This window comes from Mustela erminea, chromosome 12 (genome assembly GCF_009829155.1).
Source record: "Mustela erminea isolate mMusErm1 chromosome 12, mMusErm1.Pri, whole genome shotgun sequence".
NCBI lineage: Eukaryota > Metazoa > Chordata > Mammalia > Carnivora > Mustelidae > Mustela > Mustela erminea.
In genome coordinates, this window is record NC_045625.1 from 54,765,164 (window position 1) to 54,782,420 (window position 17,257).

The window sequence follows — 17,257 nt, forward strand, 5'->3', positions numbered from 1 at the left end:
CGATCTGCCGATGGATTCTCAGGTGTTTGTAATCTTTAGATAAGCTATCTAGCTGATCTCCGGCTAGCTGAAGCAGTATCAGCCTGCTACTTCTCCGCCATCTTGACTCCTCAAGTTCTGTGAATTTTAAGAATGTTTATGGATCCTTAAAGTTGAGATTTTTTATGAGTTTTTTCTTATTTCTTTACTGATAGTAAATAACACGTTCATTTATTTTAATTTTTGTCTTTGAGGTTTAAATTTAAATAAGATGCTATAATCTGAGTTTATTTGTTTCAAGAGGTAACTTGCTTTACAAATAAATCCTTGACATATGGACTGAAGGCTCTATATTCCCATTTGGGACGAATATCTATTGCACAAACAGCAGTATGTTTTGTGACATCAGAGCCTGTCCTCTTGGAGCATGCAGTCACAAAACTCATAATGACAGAGAATATAAATTAAAATTATGGTAAATGCTGGGAAGGAGAAATGGTAAAGGGGGCTTTAACTATAGTCAGAGACCTTAGGGTAGTTCAGTTATGGAATGTATATAAAGCAAGTGTACGTGTTTTCTAGGTGGGCAGATGAGAGAGAGCACGGGCTAAAAGAAGTTCAGGGAGTCAAGACTGGGGTTGCAGAGTCCGCAGAGGCCTCCAGGCTGAGGGGAGCATTGCAGGGCAGGAGTGGATAGGAGCCCTCAGGGGTGGGAGGGCCCAGGGGATAGACAGCACCATGCCTGATGAGATTGGTGGTGCATCTGGACACAGTTGACACAGGTCTTTCTAAGCTGTGTTCACAGTATGGAAAGTTGGCCTAAGGAGTGTCCTAGGGAAGGCAGTCTTGGGACGATATGATCATATCTGTAGTTTAGAAAGATCACAAGCACATCTTCAAATGTTTTATCCTCTGTGAACTAGGAAAAGGGAAAGTCACATGTGTTTTCTGAAGATGCAAAGAAATAAGAAGGAAGGTGTTTTGTCATCCTTCTTTTTTTAAAGCCAGAGTAAGTAAGATATGGAACACGTCAGCACTCTCAGAGACCACTTTTCTCATTGTCTTCTACATGTTTATACACTGCGTAGTACTGGCTTCCAAACTTGACCGTGTGTCAGGGTCACCTGAGGAACATAAAAGAATATTCTGACCCCGGAACTGTTGGTTCATGATGTCTAGAAATGAGACACCATCATCTGTAAAATAAAACAAAACCCACCTGGGTAATTCTGGTGCATCTAAGTTATTACTGGTCCCCAAACCGGGTGTTAGTTCATTCTCCAATTGGGGGTACTCAGTCCTGCTGATTTCCCACTAACAAGCAGTAAACATGCATTTGGTGAATTGATAATACAAATATTCATTTATTTTTTAACATGTCTTTTCTGATCTCAGGTAGATGGCACAAACCTTCAGGGTTTTACCAATCAACAAGCAGTAGAGGTGTTGCGACACACAGGACCAACCGTGCACCTGACACTAATGAGGAGAGGAGCGAAACAGGAGGCTGAGCTTGCGTCAAGGGAGGATGTCACAAAGGATGCAGTTTTGTCTCCCGTGAATGCTGGCGGAAGCAAAGGTAATGCCTAGTTAAACTGGTTTTCAGTTAGACCCTTACATCATTTAGATTTTTTTCCTAATTCTGAAAATACCTCAAGAATGGTATTTAGTCCTCACTATTCATTATGAGCCAAATAAAAAGGAAATTTGATGACCTTGGGACTAACCAGAACTAGCTGTGTGTCCATTCAGTGCAGAAAGAGCTTCCGAATAACACAGGTCTCTTTCTTTCCTGTTGATTGAGGCACATTTCAGAGTCATAAACGTGCATTTACCTTTCGATCCCTGCCTTACTTTTGGGTGTCATTGCTGTGTTTTCTCTTCAGGGGAGCCTGTTCTGCCTAGGCTAGGTCTGCAAGCCTCATGTTCCTAAATGCCCAGCCTTCCTTGGAGGAATCTACTTTAATAAGACATTTAGAAATGCCATTTATAAGCTGTTGGTACATGAATATCTCTGAAAATTAGTGAAACCCCCTGGTAGCTGACTGATGTAAGTTTGTTGGTAGAAGTCAGGGTTTTGGTTTGAAAACGCTGCTTCATTTCTCAAACTATTGACCATTCTGGTATTTATGCCATATACTGTTTATTATAGCAGTAGGAGACAGGGAGGCAAATCACCTGAGAAATTTATTGCTTTCTTTTTAGAGAGAGAGGGAGACAGAGTGAGTGGGAAGGGGGAGAGGGAGACGGAGAGAGAGAGTTTCAAGCTGTCTCCACACTCCGCACGGAACCGATGTGGGGGTCAGTCTCACGACCCTGAGATTGTGACACGAGCTGAATTTAAGAGTCGGACACTTAACTGATTAAGCCACCCAGGGGCGCTGAGAAATTTATTTTTTATCATGTTAACAGAGCTTCCCTTTTAAGTACAAGTGGTTATTGATAAGTTTACATACAGGGAACACTCATCTTGGGGTTCAGATAAATCAGTGGGATTTGAAAAATTGCATGTGCTTGATTATATTATAGCTGTAACTACTGAAATATTCTTATCTTTAAGAAAATTATGAAAAAGATGAAGAGTCTTCATCTTTGAGTAGAAACACCAGCATATTACCCGTTGAAGAAGAAGGTAAACACTTGGAGCGATGCTCCTGCGTTCTTTATCATTTGTTTGTTTGCTTCGTAAAGAGACTGTGTTTGTAAATGAGACTGAGCCTCTATGGAGAGTAAATTGTTAAAAAATCTATCAAAAAAGCAAAAGAGATAGTTTCTAGTCTTTATTTATAGATGAGACTAATTTCTCTAGTAGATTAAAATAGTTCATTTACACCTGGTGTATTTTCCAGCTCTACATTATTCTTTCTTACAGATTTTTAAAACCAAAACCCTTACGAATCACTCAGTCATGTACAAGGTTTTAGTCAATCCCTTTCCTTCCACTAACGTCCATAACTTATTGAGCAAGCAATAATAAAATTATCAAGTGTTTTTAAAATAAACATGAGAATCTTTTTTAAAGCATGAGCTCTTAGAAATGAAACTCTCCAGTTCGGGGAGGCTTTTTCTTGTCAATTTTTCAAGAATTCAAAATCTTAATATTGGGAAGTTTGTTTGGGAAGGAATTGTATGGAAAAATTATTAAAACTTTCTGAGATTTCTTTTAATATAAAACCAGACTCCATCAAGCTGTTTAAGCACATTTTAGAGCAGTATTGTTTTACTATATAATTATGCCAGAATATCACTGCCATCTTTAGGCTGGAAGCTGTGCTTTCCTTTCACATTGCATTAGGTGCTTTGGGAGCTTAAATCCACAGAGTCCAAGACTGACCTTTCTTCATGTGTATGCTGCCCTTCACTAAACAGTTACATTGAAGCTTTGTGGTTCTTTAAAATATCTACTTTGTTAATTAATGTTTTTTTTCTGTTGAAAATTTTGATTTACTTTTATTATTTTAAAGGACTATCTGTGTTTGCAATAATATCCTGGGAATGTGATCTATAAGATCCATATGTGTTAATTGCATTCTGCCATTTTTACACTAATAGGTGAAGAAATTATTTAGGCTAAAGTGAGATCAAAGGTAGTGGGAAGGAATAAAGAGGTTTTAGAGCATGAAACTTGATATAGTAAGTAGGGATGGGTGTGGGGGAATCACCTCGAAAGCCCAGATATTGTCTTTGCTTTTGAATGTGCATATGGGAGAGTGGGTGGGAGTCGCTCTAAGAATCAGAAGTCCCCAATTCTTTTTTAAACAAACTAAGGAAAAGCTTCTAAATGATTCTAATGCATCTACCTTAGTGCCGGTCCTCAGAAAACAAACAAACAAAAATTAAACAGACTCAGAGATACAGGAAACAGCTGTTGGTTACCAGAGTGGACAGGTTTGGGAACAGGCAAAATAGATGACAGGCAGGGGTTAAGAGGTACAGACTTCATTTATAAAATAAATAAGTTATGGGGATGCATTGTACACATAGGGAATACAGTCAATAATATAATAACTTTGTATAGTGACAGATGGTAACTAGAGTTATATGGGGATCATTTCATAACATTATGGAAATATCAAACCACTATGATATATACCTGAAACTAATAGGATATTTCTTGTCAATTATACTCTAATAAAAAAATGAGTAGAGAAATTAGAGTAATTCATATACTGGGTGAAGAGTCAAACTTGCTACAACAGACAGGTTCTGATCACAGTGTTTCTGGAATAAAATGTAAAAATATGGAGGTTTTTGTAGTTTGTCACTGACTTAATTGTGTTGACTATTTCAGGATATCCGTTATTGTCAGCAGACATAGAAGACACAGAAGATGCACAGCAACAGGAAGCTGCCCTGCTGACAAAGTGGCAAAGGATTATGGGGATTAATTATGAAATAGTGGTAGGTTAGCTCAGGCTCCCTAACTTCCTAACTTGTAACTGTGTTTGAGCAGGAAGTTCATGACAGAAATAAAGGTGATCTTCCTAAAGAGGGCTAGAGAAGTAGCAAATGCCCAGGACGTTTTTTTTGAAGACCTAAATGACTCAGATATTTTAAAAATTCAGTTTGGAGAAAGTTGAATATTAACAAAGGAACTGAAAAAAATGGTATGAAAATTTTAAACTTCTAGTTCATCAATATTTTAATATTTTGAGCAGTAGTCCATATTATTTAAACAAAAGTAATTTTTTTTTCGATTATTGAGTCTGAGATTTATAGAAAGAACGAGAATAGAAAGATAGAATATACCTAAAGATAAAATAAAAATCATCATAATCTTATATATTAAAGTTCTAAGAGGATTTTTCCTCCAACTCTATCCTTACATATTTACTTTGCATAAGGGGTTTAATTCTGCATCCTCTTTTATGCCATGGTGAATGTTTATGTTTATTAATACTTTGCATACCTTATATAGCAATCATGACCTGATTTCCTAAAAAGAGACTTAACAAACGTAATGTGAATTATCAATCTTTAGATGTATACCAGTGAATTTTAGGGATTTCAAAAGGTAAAATAAAACACTAGGTTAAGTAGAATTTTTCATATTGCTTATAATATTTAAATGACTCTAGATTAGGAGAGATTGAAGAACAGATATCATATAATAACAACTAGCCTATATTGAGCACTTTGTGCCAAACAGTAGTCTTAGTGTTTCATTTAATCTTCATGACAAGGATCTTTTTTTTTTTTTTAAATACTAAAGATAGTTAACAGTCAAGTAAGAAGTAAGTACAGCTGTTAACTACCATTTTAATAAAGTCAAGGAAGAATACAATAAGGTCCAGCTTAACTGTAGTTAATTTAGCATGAAAAGAAGGTTGGGCATTCCTTCTGTGGGGTAGGGTTAACATGCTGGGACAGATCACTGAGGCTGCACTTCTGTGGTGGTAATTGATAGTGAAGGGAACTGTTTAACGAACCACGTTGTCATAGAGGTGAGACCCAGGATCATGAACTTTGGCTGTCTTTTGTGCACATTGTCTCGTGGTGGTATTCCCAGAAATCTCTCAAGGGCGAAGCATGCTATAGGTAAGAACCACACTGTTTATTGGCCTTCATCGAACAAAAGTGAGATAGATCTGACTTTAAGTTGTTTGCTGTGTGGTGATACAGCAAAAATATAGTCATAAGAGGAGTGGTAGAGTAGAAAGAAAGATTAATGGACATTATCAGGGAGGCACTTGGAGTTGGAGGGCTGCTCAGATGAAGTAATATTTACACTGGGTTTTAAGGAGTGAGAAGGATTTCATCCCAGTTGATTTAAAAATTGGATGAGGTAGCTTCTGATAATAACCCTTGCACATATCAGCAAAATTTGAAAGATCTATCTTTTTTAGTTAAACATTATTTTTCTCAGTTCCTCTACCCTTAGTTTTCTGAACTATAAAATATAGGGGATGAAGTAGATCATCTTCAGTATACCTTCTGATTTTTATATATTATTGGATTCTCTGTGAAAATGGGTGATTTCCTAACATTCTTCATTATTTAATGTAACAGTAGGAAATAAGAAGTTCATTCTTCTATTTGAAGCTTTGGTTCACTTTTAATGACCAGTATTGTCTGTTGATACCAGCATAGGATCAGGAGTGTGAGCCCTAGATTCAGGCAACGTAAGGTTCAAAGTTCTTGTATAGCTATGTGACTCTGGGTAAGACATCCTCTTTGAACTTCATTTTCTTAATTTGGGAAACAAGGATAGACACTGGAATGGTTTATGAGAAGCACGAGATAAACTACGTAATAGGGTTAGCCCAGTCCCTGGCACATAAGTGTCTTCTTTTGTCTTTTCTGTACTGTTGTTCGAGTGCAGGCATTTGATTTCATCCGTGGTCATTGAGATTACTGCCCTGCACAGTCTCTCAAGTGCTGGCATCTGACTCCCTCCTCTGCATTTGTGTTGGTTCCTGAAACATTACTGGATAAACATGGATAAACATTACTCTTTCAGAGACAAAGCTCCAAAGCTTTGTAGCTCCACAGGAAGATTTTTGAAGCTTTTGTGAGAAAGTTGACTTTTTGGGGGGTCAACATAAAATATACACATGAGAGAAAGAAAAAACAACAAATGAAGACATGCTAGATTCATGATGATTTTTTTCTTCCAGGTGGCCCATGTGAGCAAGTTCAGTGAGAACAGTGGGTTGGGGATAAGTCTGGAAGCAACAGTGGGACATCATTTTATTCGCTCTGTTCTACCAGAAGGTCCTGTTGGACACAGTGGGAAGCTTTTCAGTGGAGATGAGCTGTTGGAAGTAAGGAGCTATGCCATTCCCCGTCCCCTTAAATAAAATTCTGAAAAGGCTGCAGGAGGCTTAATGTGTAATAATACTATGCATAATAAGTAAGTTCTTATTTTAAATTCCCCCCCCCAAAGTGTACTTGAGACAAATATGCAATTAAAAATCCGCCAAAAGTAGGAATTTCAAATCTGTGCATTGATCTTTAGACCTAATTCCATGCTGGGTGTTTTTCCTTTGTTTCAGTCCAGAGAACTGTTAAAACTTTCTTTTAAAAAATTTAAAACAGTTCTTCAATTTTTAGATGAGGTATTACTTTCACATGTTCCAGAATCACAAAGAACATAGATGGTGAATAGTCTCTTCTTTGTGCTAATCCAGCCAGTGCTCATCACCCTTCATTAGGTAACTACTGTCATACCTGGTACCGCGCAGTCTTCCAGATACGTTGAATGAAGAACTAAGAAGATTTGGATATATTCTTTCCCTCCACTTTAAAAGCATACAGGCATAAAACATGTACCATTTTCCATTTTGATTTTTTCATTTAGTGATATAAAACGTCATTTTGTAGAGTAATCTGTTCCTTTTCTCTTCAGTCCTGGGTATTTTTTATTTTTTATTACCTCTTCTTTTTCAAACTACTACTCTGGCACATGAAATAGGGGTGAACGATAGTGATTTCTCTTGAGTTCTTTACAAGTCCCATTTTCTACACAATTCTAACATTTTAGATCATACTACTATAGGTAACTGGTTCTGAGCACAGCAGAACTATAGTAATCATCCTAAAATTCGTATTTATTTAATACAAGATTTCTTTCAAAAGAGTACTCATGAAATGTTCTCTCTTGGGCAACTTCTCTTTTTGCACAGGTGAATGGCATAACTTTGCTTGGGGAAAGTCACCAAGATGTGGTGACTATTTTAAAAGAACTGCCAATAGAAGTGACAATGGTGTGCTGTCGACGAACTGTGCCTCCTACCAGCCAGACAGGGTTGGATAGCCTGGACTTATGTGACATTGAACTGACAGAAAAGGTATCGGGTTTGAGACCAATGGGAATAAATAATGGGAAGTCTAAATGGCATCTACAATTTTTTAAATCTTTTTTTTCTTTCATTTGGCATTTCATTTCCTCAAAATCAGTGGGTTGTAGGAAAGACCTTGAAGTCAGACAAATGTGAATTTGAGTCAGGCTTGACACTTACTAGCTCTAGGACCTTGGGCAGGTCATTTCATCTTTCTGAATCTCTCTTTTCTCCTCTGTAAAATCTACATCACAGTGCATGTCTTCAGAGGGTTGTTCTATTGTTTAAATAAGGTAATATAATGATATTAGGTATTACTGGGCCCTTTATGCTTGATAATTTATTCACAATATTCCTATGAAAAATATACTCATAATGTGCCCATTTATAGGAGAGAAAATTGATGTATATAGTATAAATGTGGTAAACAGAAGATATTTAATGGTATCACAAGGTGACTGCTCTAGGAATAGCTATCATATGGATGGACACATCTTCTCTGTGATTTTAGATCTTATTTGCGTATTTTTATACTTTTTAAATGTGAAAAATTTGAGGCCATAATACTTGCTTATTCTTTTTCATTTACATGAAAATATCAAGAAATAGAGCTCATCAGCTTTTCTGAGGACTCATCATAGATATCCAAAGTTAAGATTTGGACTTTATGTAATTTGAGTTTTAGTCAAATCTCACTTAAGGTATAATGAGACATAATCTTAGAAATTGACTTACAGTATACTGCAGGAATCAGTATAGTAGAATAATTTTGAAAGCTTTGAAGAAAGTAATATTCAATGAGATGAATAGGGTGAATAAGAGACATAATTCCAAATTACATAGAACTCTAGCACCATATATGTTCATATGTATTTTTATGTGTTATGCATGGGATTGTTACAATAAAGCAGGTGGACAGATTTGTATCCATGGTCCTAGGATGTGTAATAATTAACAGGAAAGATAGTATATAAACTAGAATTTCGTCATCAAAACATGTCTTCCTGAAATTTGGTATGTTCATACAGATGAAGACAACTGAATTAACTTAGATTCACTTTATTTTTGCTGAAAGGAAGCTAACATTTTATATTTCTATTTCTGTGCCAAGTGCTTTATATATGTCAACTCATTTAATTCTTAACAATTCTATCAAATGGTAACTGTAAAGTTCAGGTTACAAATATTGCTCAAGGCAACACAGTTAAGAAATCATAGACACAGCCTTTAAGCCCATGCCACTCTGACTTCAAATCTTGTCTTGCTATTATTGTGCATGCTAATTTATTAATGAAATAATCATGTGCTCAAGTCACAACATTTTAAAACCTTTGTTTGCAGAGAGTACAAACTTCTACATATAGCCATTTCATCTTGAGTTGTTATTCGTGAGAATTTTTTCTTTAATATCAAAGTAGATTTACATTTTTTTTCTGACTACAGAGGTGACATAGACACTGATAAAAAAAAGTGAAAACTACCCACACTCATGCTGCTGAGATATAACCACTGTGTGTTTTTGTAGGAGATCTTTGAACTATACATTTTTAATGCCAGTTTTATGTTAGGTATTTCTACCACTTTAACAACCTTCAGTAATTACTGCCTTAATTTGTAAAAGTTTCATGATAAGCTGTTTCTACTTTAATTTGTGAGTGGTTTGTTCTGGACAGATGCTGGGACTCTCCCTTTTCCTTGTAGTGTTGGTACATGTCTGCTAATCTAGTGCCCCTGAAATAAGAGCTGTCCGATCTGTTACCCAGCCTCATGTAGATCTAGGGGAGTTCACTGGGTCCTCAGAGACTGAGGATCCTGTGCTGGCGATGACCGACGACGTGGGTCAGAATGCAGAGGAGGTTCAAGGACCTTTGGCCATGTGGGAGGTTGATGTGCAGCATATCGAGCTGGAGAAAGGGAACAAAGGACTTGGTTTTAGCATTTTAGATTATCAGGTAAGTACATTCTATTTAAAATTTTTTAATTTTTAAAGATGATACATGAGTCTGGAGGTGTCTCAGTCCTTAAGCGTCTGCCTTGGGCTCAGGTCATGACCTCAGGGTCGTGGGATAGACCTTGCATCAGGCTCCCTTCTAAGTGGGGAGCCTGCTTCTCCCTCTCCCACTCCTCTTGCTTGTGTTCCCTCTCTCGCTGTTTCTCTATCAAATAAATGAGTAAAATCTTTAAAAAAAAATAAAAAAGATAATATATACTCAAGGTATATTGTAGATAAAAGAAAAGGTAGTTAATATTTTACAGTTACCAAAGACATTTCCTTGTTTCTAGCAAATCTTCCAAAATAATAATTTATATGGCTTATTATATAATTGTAAGGTTTCTTTTAACACTGAGTTCATTGAACTTTGAACTTTCATTGAAAATTTGAAGAACATACATTTTAGAAATATTATAGAAATAGTTTTTTTGTTATTTGGGGAATACATCTAAATCATTTTTATTTCCATGCTCATCATTGATAGTTCATATTTCATATTTCATATTAATAGTTCAAGACTCAAAGTATTAAATACTTCTTTCGTCTCAAGTGAATTCCTGAGTTGTAATTGAATGGGATTCTTGTCATTGACTAAATGATTAGATTTATAAAGAAGCTTAAATTGGTCAAGTGTAGCATGCTTATCCTGCGTTGTTTTCTGTGCTGAGTAACTGAGGAAATGTTTATGCCTGTGTGAGAGAGCACAGCTGTTGCTCCTCATTAATTAATACCGAACCAGAGAGCCATCTCCAATGACTCCCAGGAGTTGTGTTCTTTATAGGGCTTGATTGTGGAACCTTGTTCTAACACTAAGGTTGCTGCATATCTGAAAACACTGCATCATCACATACTTCATGGACTCTTTCTGTAATAGATAGGCCTGACCTTTTAGTACACTCACATCTACTTATGTCTCACAATAGTAACATTCTATTAAACAAAAGCTGTTATAGGGGTTCCTGGGTGGCTCAGTCGGTTGAGCATCTGCCTTCAGCTAAGGTCATGATCCCAGGGTCCTGGGATGGAGCCCTGCATTGGGCTCCTTGCTCAGCAGGGAGCCTGCTTCTCCCTCTGCCTGCCACTCACCCTGCTTGTGCTCTCTCTCAGTCAAATAAATAAATAAAATCTTTAAAAAAGAAACAAGCAGATGCTGTTGTCAGTAATTTGTGGATCTGATGTCCAGCCTCACAAGATAGCTATAAGATTGGACAATTTATCAAAAAGTTAAAATGATAATTTTGTAGTGATCTATACAGTTGAAGTGGTCTACTCAGGAACAGCTTGGTACTTAAGGATGCCATGCTCTAGGGGAACTCTTCCTACACTCCTAAAAATGGAGATAGGGTTTACTCCTCTGTTGAGAAGTGTTGCATGAAAATTCTTTTGTGAGACTTGAAACAGTTACCCATTCATTATAATTCAGTGGCCAATCTGTGAAAACCATTTTTTCAATTAAAAAGGAGCTACCTTCTTCTTTAATTTTTTCTTTCCTTCCTCATTTTGTCAGGATCCCATTGATCCAGCGAGCACTGTGATCGTGATTCGTTCGTTGGTGCCTGGCGGCATTGCCGAAAAGGACGGTCGGCTTCTTCCTGGAGATCGCCTCATGTTTGTCAATGATGTTAACCTGGAAAACAGCAGTCTGGAGGAGGCCGTGCAGGCTTTGAAGGGCGCGCCAGCGGGAACTGTGAGAATCGGAGTTGCTAAACCATTACCCGTAAGAATTCGGATTTTATCAATTTTTTTTTTCATTTTGTAAACAAAATGGCTCTTAGGCTTACTTTTAGCTTCAGAAAGTGTTCTCATGAGTGAATTGTGATTTTTGGTATTTTTCGTCAATATGGTTGCCATCTGTTTGAGTATAAAGATTTAATTTTGAGTCATATTTTTTTAAAAGAATAAAGGACAGAAAATGAGATTCAGAAATAAATTTATAACTTTATGGTTTTGTGGTATGCTTTTGATAATAAGGTCATGATGAATACAGAATTGAATATTTTAAAACAAAAATGCCTTAAAATGCCTGTACCGATATGGTGGGGTATTAGAGAAATTTAAGGGCATTCACAACTAGCAGTGCAATCTTTAATTATAGTGGAATAAAATAGAATCTCTTGTCAGTGTGGGTTAGGGTCCTGAATTCTGTTGATTTCAACACATTTCTTGTCTAATTACTGCAGAGCAAGAAATTGAACTTTTCACAGTGGGTTCATCAGCTTGTGGCTCTTCTTCTGGGAGGCAATGTTCCTCTTGTCATTAATTAGTGCAGTATTAAAAACAACTAATCAGTTCATGCTACATAATGTCAGTATGTTTATTAGATATTGTGATTACAACATAGCACTTACCACTGAATTGCATGTAAATATTAGAGACATTTTCAATATTCGTGGGGCTTTTTTAATGTATAAATATATTTTTAAGTCAAAGGGCAAATACACCTTTTCTTAAGAAAACACAAACACATAGGTACATTTGCATAAACATCAAAGAACAATTTGTTGACTTTATGAAAGAATTTGTTCAAATAGTAAGCTTTGTTAATACATTTGCAACATTAATTAGATTTTTCATGCCTTACTTTGTATTCCACAACGAAGTTTGGTAATCTATGAAAATATATTTCTGACAACAGAGGAAAGAAGGGAACTTCTGCATGTGTTGCTGATACAGGGTGACATAGGCAAGACAATCTATTTTAGGCCATTTTATTAGAGATTGGAATGAATATATTAAGTTTGCCATCAGTGTGATATAATAGATTAGGAATGTAATTTAGAATCTGTACATGTAGAGGTTTTTCTTTTTTAAGCTATGTTCAATTGAGAGACTTCACTGTAAGGTTCTCTGACATTCCTTGTCAAGTAAATGACATTCTTTAAAATAATACTCTAGTAAGGGATGACAGAGAGAAGATGATCCTTTCTTTTTAATGTTGTTTTTTCCCCCCTGCAAATTCTTTTATATCTTAACACCTAAAAGGCCCCTTACTTATTTTTACATTGAGTCATTGTTTAGCCAGAATATTTGGCAGATGAAACTGACCAGAAGATTATTATATAATACAAAAAAATTATTGATTTTGATCTTTTATAAGGAGAATGAAAAAATTAGAAGGGATTTTCATCTAACAGATGATGTATTGGTATTATTGGTATTAGAAGAATGTTCTTATTGTACTTTAACAAATAAAAACATTAAATATGAATATTTATCATATTTCATGTTCATCATTCTATGTCTAAGTCATGTGTTACCATGTGAAAACATTCCCATTTTTTCCCTCTCTTCTTACTTTTTTCTACTCCCCATCTTTCTCCTTCCTTCCCTCTTTGCTGTTCTCCTTCAAACTCCTCCTCAAACACTGAGTCTCCTTCTCCCTGCAGCTTTCACCAGAAGAAGGGTATGTTTCTTCTAAGGAGGATTCCTTTCTCCACCCACCACACTCTTGCGAGGAGGAAGGGCTGGCTGACAGAGCTGTCTTCAGGGCTGACTTGGCTCTGGTTAGTGGCCACAACATATCAAGTCTTCTTTCAGAAATCTTATGTCTTATTTTTTGCTTTTCAAAATATTCTAAAATCTTACTGTATACTCTTTGTTCATAATGTTTTGGAAAACCGGACATTTTCATTTCAATTCTAGTGGTTCTTATAGTTCAAAATAGGAAGAAAAACCATAACACATGTGAAACTATTTGCTGATTTAGGGAAGAAATTCAGTTAGCAATGCATTCTGACAACTAGTAGAGTTAATCTTTACATCATACCAAAAGTTGTTGAAGCACTCGTTTGCTTGAATTTCATACTTGGGGCATTTCTAGGCATTATTTAGCTGTTTTCAGTTAATCAGTTGTTTTGGCTACCTTTGAATGGGGTAACTAGTATATTTTTTTCCATTCGATACAAATAATGTGAAAACCACATAAATTGGTTCAGTTATTAAGAACACAGAAGTCTCCAAAATAGTCAAAACCCGTGTTTACTATGATTACAAAATATAATAAGCATCACTGTTTTACTACAAAATTTTAAATTGATATTATATTTTTACTTGATCTATATAAAATTATTCATTAGAATAAATATTTCTGGACCACTGGAAGTCACTTTGATGAATAAATGAATGAATTTTGCTGCTAAGAACCTTATTTTCTAGTAGCGAGACAATACTATAGCAATAATTAAGATATAAAGCTAAATACCAGATATAAATAAACATGACATTTATACAACATAAATATAAAAATTGGATGTCCTATTCCATTACTCCTATTAAAACCAGGTTCCTGGCCCAACTTTCCTTTTGGGAAAAAAGTACCCAGTATGACTAGAAAGGATGTGCCCAGCTTTTGAAATCCTTGTTTTAGTGTATCAGAATAGAGTGAGGTTTAAAACCCATGGCATTCTCCATTATGTATTTCTAACCAGTTGTGCACATCTTGCTTTAGAGCAGAGTATTAATTATTTCTTTGATTTTGATAAACCTAATTTTTGAGAGATAGTTCTTCTTGTTAATATTTTTTAATTAACCAGCTCCTGAAACTGCCTTTTGGAAAGTTTTAGTGTATATTATAATAAATACAATAATATCATATTACAAGATCATCAATAATCCATGACACAAAGCTTAGTTAATGCCATCTATCTAGATAGTGATGTGAAGTATTTACTTTCCAGATTGTTGTACCTGATAAACATTTGTGAAGGGTAAACCTCCACACAGTAGTTCACTAGTGAATTTGAACATGTATTTAAAATATATTATTAGAGGGAGGGTCACTTGGAAGTGGCAAACCTATATTCTTGTCATGTTTTTGCAAGAATGAGACCTGGTATAATTTATAATTCTTCCGGCAAAACAAGTTGAAATCACACAAAGAAGTAGAACACATAGGATTTTGCCATCAAGACCGAAAATGCTGATAATATAATAATTAGGTTAGTTCTACCTATTTTAAAGTGTAACTGAGTGAATTGTAAATAGAGCTTTAAGCTCCTCATGAGTTGATTCTTTCACTTGGTTCTGCCATGAAAGGTAGTAAGAGGAGCTTTAGATAATATTTAGTGAAATGTTCTGCTTTATGTGAGTTTTCCAGCAAAAGGAGTTCATAACTTTATAGCTTCCCCATCACCATAATTAGGCCCCTTGTTTGTTAGTATAATTTTAGTATAAAATCACTGATATTCCTTTTGGTTTCTGATGATCACCAGCAAGTTCTGAATCAGCAACTCGGATGGTTTTAAAATCTAATTTAAAATAACTTAAAATAGGGGTACCTGGGTGGCTCAATCAGTTAAGCACCTGACCCTGGATCTCAACTCAGGTATTGATCTCAGGGTCATGAGTTGAAGCCTCTCATTGGGTTTCATACTGGGTGTGGCACCTACTTAAAAAAAAAACTTAAAATATATTGTTTTAGTGAGCTTTATAAATAGATAATTGCCTAACTGCCTTGTTGAATAGTAGTTTATTTTAGTTGAATAGAAAAAGGGTTGACCTCTTTCATTTTATTATAAAATTCTAGAAGTTGGGCAGGTGGTTTTAAAAAACAATGTGAACTGGACAAAGTAAATATTTTCCTTAATTTATGAAATCACTTAAAACTTTGAATCAATCCGGACCTTTTGTTAATTGTTGCTGTTGTCCTCTTATTGGTGGAATGCATAACTGATGCCAGCACCAGTTTGTCTCTGACATGTTGAAGAGGGTGAGGAGGTCATGTAGGAAACAGTATGAATGCCGGTATTCTTTTTAGTCTCAAGTGGAGACATGTCATATATGTAACCAGAATTCCCAACTGATATTATTATTTTGTTTCCTAGGTGGACACAAATGAGGCTGACTTAGCAGATGAATCTACATTTGAGTCTCAGTACTCTCCTGATAATGACAGTATCTACTCCACTCAAGCCTCTCTTTTATCTCTTCATGGCAGCGCTGGTAGCGATGGCCTGAACTATGGTCCCTCCCTTCCATCTTCTCCTCCCAAGGTACAGAGGGGACACTGTGGGAGTGGTATGTTAGAAGCATTTTGTTTGTCCAGTCATGGATTCATTATCAGATTAAAGTGCAGTTTTGTCCAGGTAGTGTTGATTGAGCATCTCTCGGACCACTAGGTATTATTTAAGTCTCGGTTCTATTGTATGGGATGATAGAGCCAAGGGTTCAAATTTCTGAGTAGGACTTACATGATAGAAAAATTTTAATGGAATGTATTTCTCAAATTGTGTATTTATTTAGCTGTGTCTGCTTTAGAAAAATCATGAGGATAACTTTATTTTCTGAATGGTTTTAAAATTGATTTTCATGTAGAGTTGGATAGTCAAATATTTTTTGGATTAATTTAATATTTAATAACAAGTTAAACTTAATACTGTCTTGTGTTTTTATATAAAATGATGCCAGTAAATACTTTACATAGAAATCACAGTGAATGGCAAAGTATGGTTAAGTCTCTAGATATGAATGAAGAATTTAGTTACTATTCAGCATATCTGTGCCAGGTATATTTTAAAAATAGATTATTGGCATAAATGTCCCAACTCTTCTTCATTTTCTTGGTGATGTACTTTATAGTGTTTAGTAAGTAATATTTTAAAACCTGCCCTATCTTTTGGGCTTGAAATTTGCATTTGGAGTTTTGCTTTTTAGTGGGTTGAACACTGTTTCATATGTTGGTCCTTCGGTTTTCACTTGTGTCAGTGACCTCTTCATATCTTTTGATAGTTTTTATATTGTGTTGTCTGTCTTCATATTGATTTGTTGGAGTTTCTTTTATATTTTCTACAAATACAAATACAAATACACAAAACATTTCAGTGGTATTTTATGAGTATGTGTGTATGTGTATTAAAAAAAAAAAAACTAAGAATGTATAGGAATGACATTTTTTAACTCCAGGAAAGAAGTTATTCTTTGAGAAAGAAGGAAGCATGGGAATTCAGCTGGATGTGTTAATACATTATATCCTTCTAAGAGGAGAGATTGAAGAGAATATGGCAAAATGTTAACATCTAATCTAGGCAAGGAGTTCATGTACGGATATAATTTCTTTATTCTTTCATGTTGAAAATAAACCATAAACAAACATTAAAAGTCAAGATAAGGGGCCGCCTGGATGGCTTAGTTGGTTAAGCAGCTGCCTTCGCTCGGGTCATGATCCCAGAGTCCCGGGTTCAAGTCCCACATTGGGCTCCTAGCTCTATGGGGAGTCTGCTTCTCCCCCTGACCTTCTCCTCTCTCATTCTGCCTCTCACTCTCTCTTTCTCAAATAAATAAATAAAATCTAAAAAAAAAGAAGTCAAGATAAGAAGACTAGACAGTAACTTTCTTAAATATATGAAATATATATTTGCCATATAAATTGAATTCAGCAGCAAGGATATCTATATTTTTGAATAAGATGTAAAATAGAATTTCCATAGGTCTAGCATAGTTTTCCTCCATTCCTGATTAACAAGTAATTTTGGGGCCAGAACGTTTTCAAAGCATTTTCTTTTATGTT

General features: G+C 35.6%; 1 protein-coding gene across 6 annotated transcripts in view; it reads left to right on the top strand.

Moving 5' to 3' along the window:
* MPDZ (multiple PDZ domain crumbs cell polarity complex component) overlaps positions 1–17,257 on the top strand; it is a 160,073-nt gene that overhangs the window by 70,643 nt on the left and 72,173 nt on the right. For 5 of the 6 annotated variants that reach the window (XM_032306254.1, XM_032306257.1, XM_032306259.1 and 2 more), the window contains 9 exons: positions 1,375–1,558; positions 2,540–2,611; positions 4,271–4,380; positions 6,597–6,743; positions 7,605–7,769; positions 9,524–9,712; positions 11,261–11,470; positions 13,140–13,256; positions 15,576–15,743. In XM_032306254.1, coding sequence (XP_032162145.1) covers positions 1,375–1,558; positions 2,540–2,611; positions 4,271–4,380; positions 6,597–6,743; positions 7,605–7,769; positions 9,524–9,712; positions 11,261–11,470; positions 13,140–13,256; positions 15,576–15,743 — 1,362 coding nt within the window. The remainder of the gene's footprint in view (positions 1–1,374; positions 1,559–2,539; positions 2,612–4,270; positions 4,381–6,596; positions 6,744–7,604; positions 7,770–9,523; positions 9,713–11,260; positions 11,471–13,139; positions 13,257–15,575; positions 15,744–17,257) is intronic. The other variant, XM_032306258.1, reaches the window with a different exon arrangement.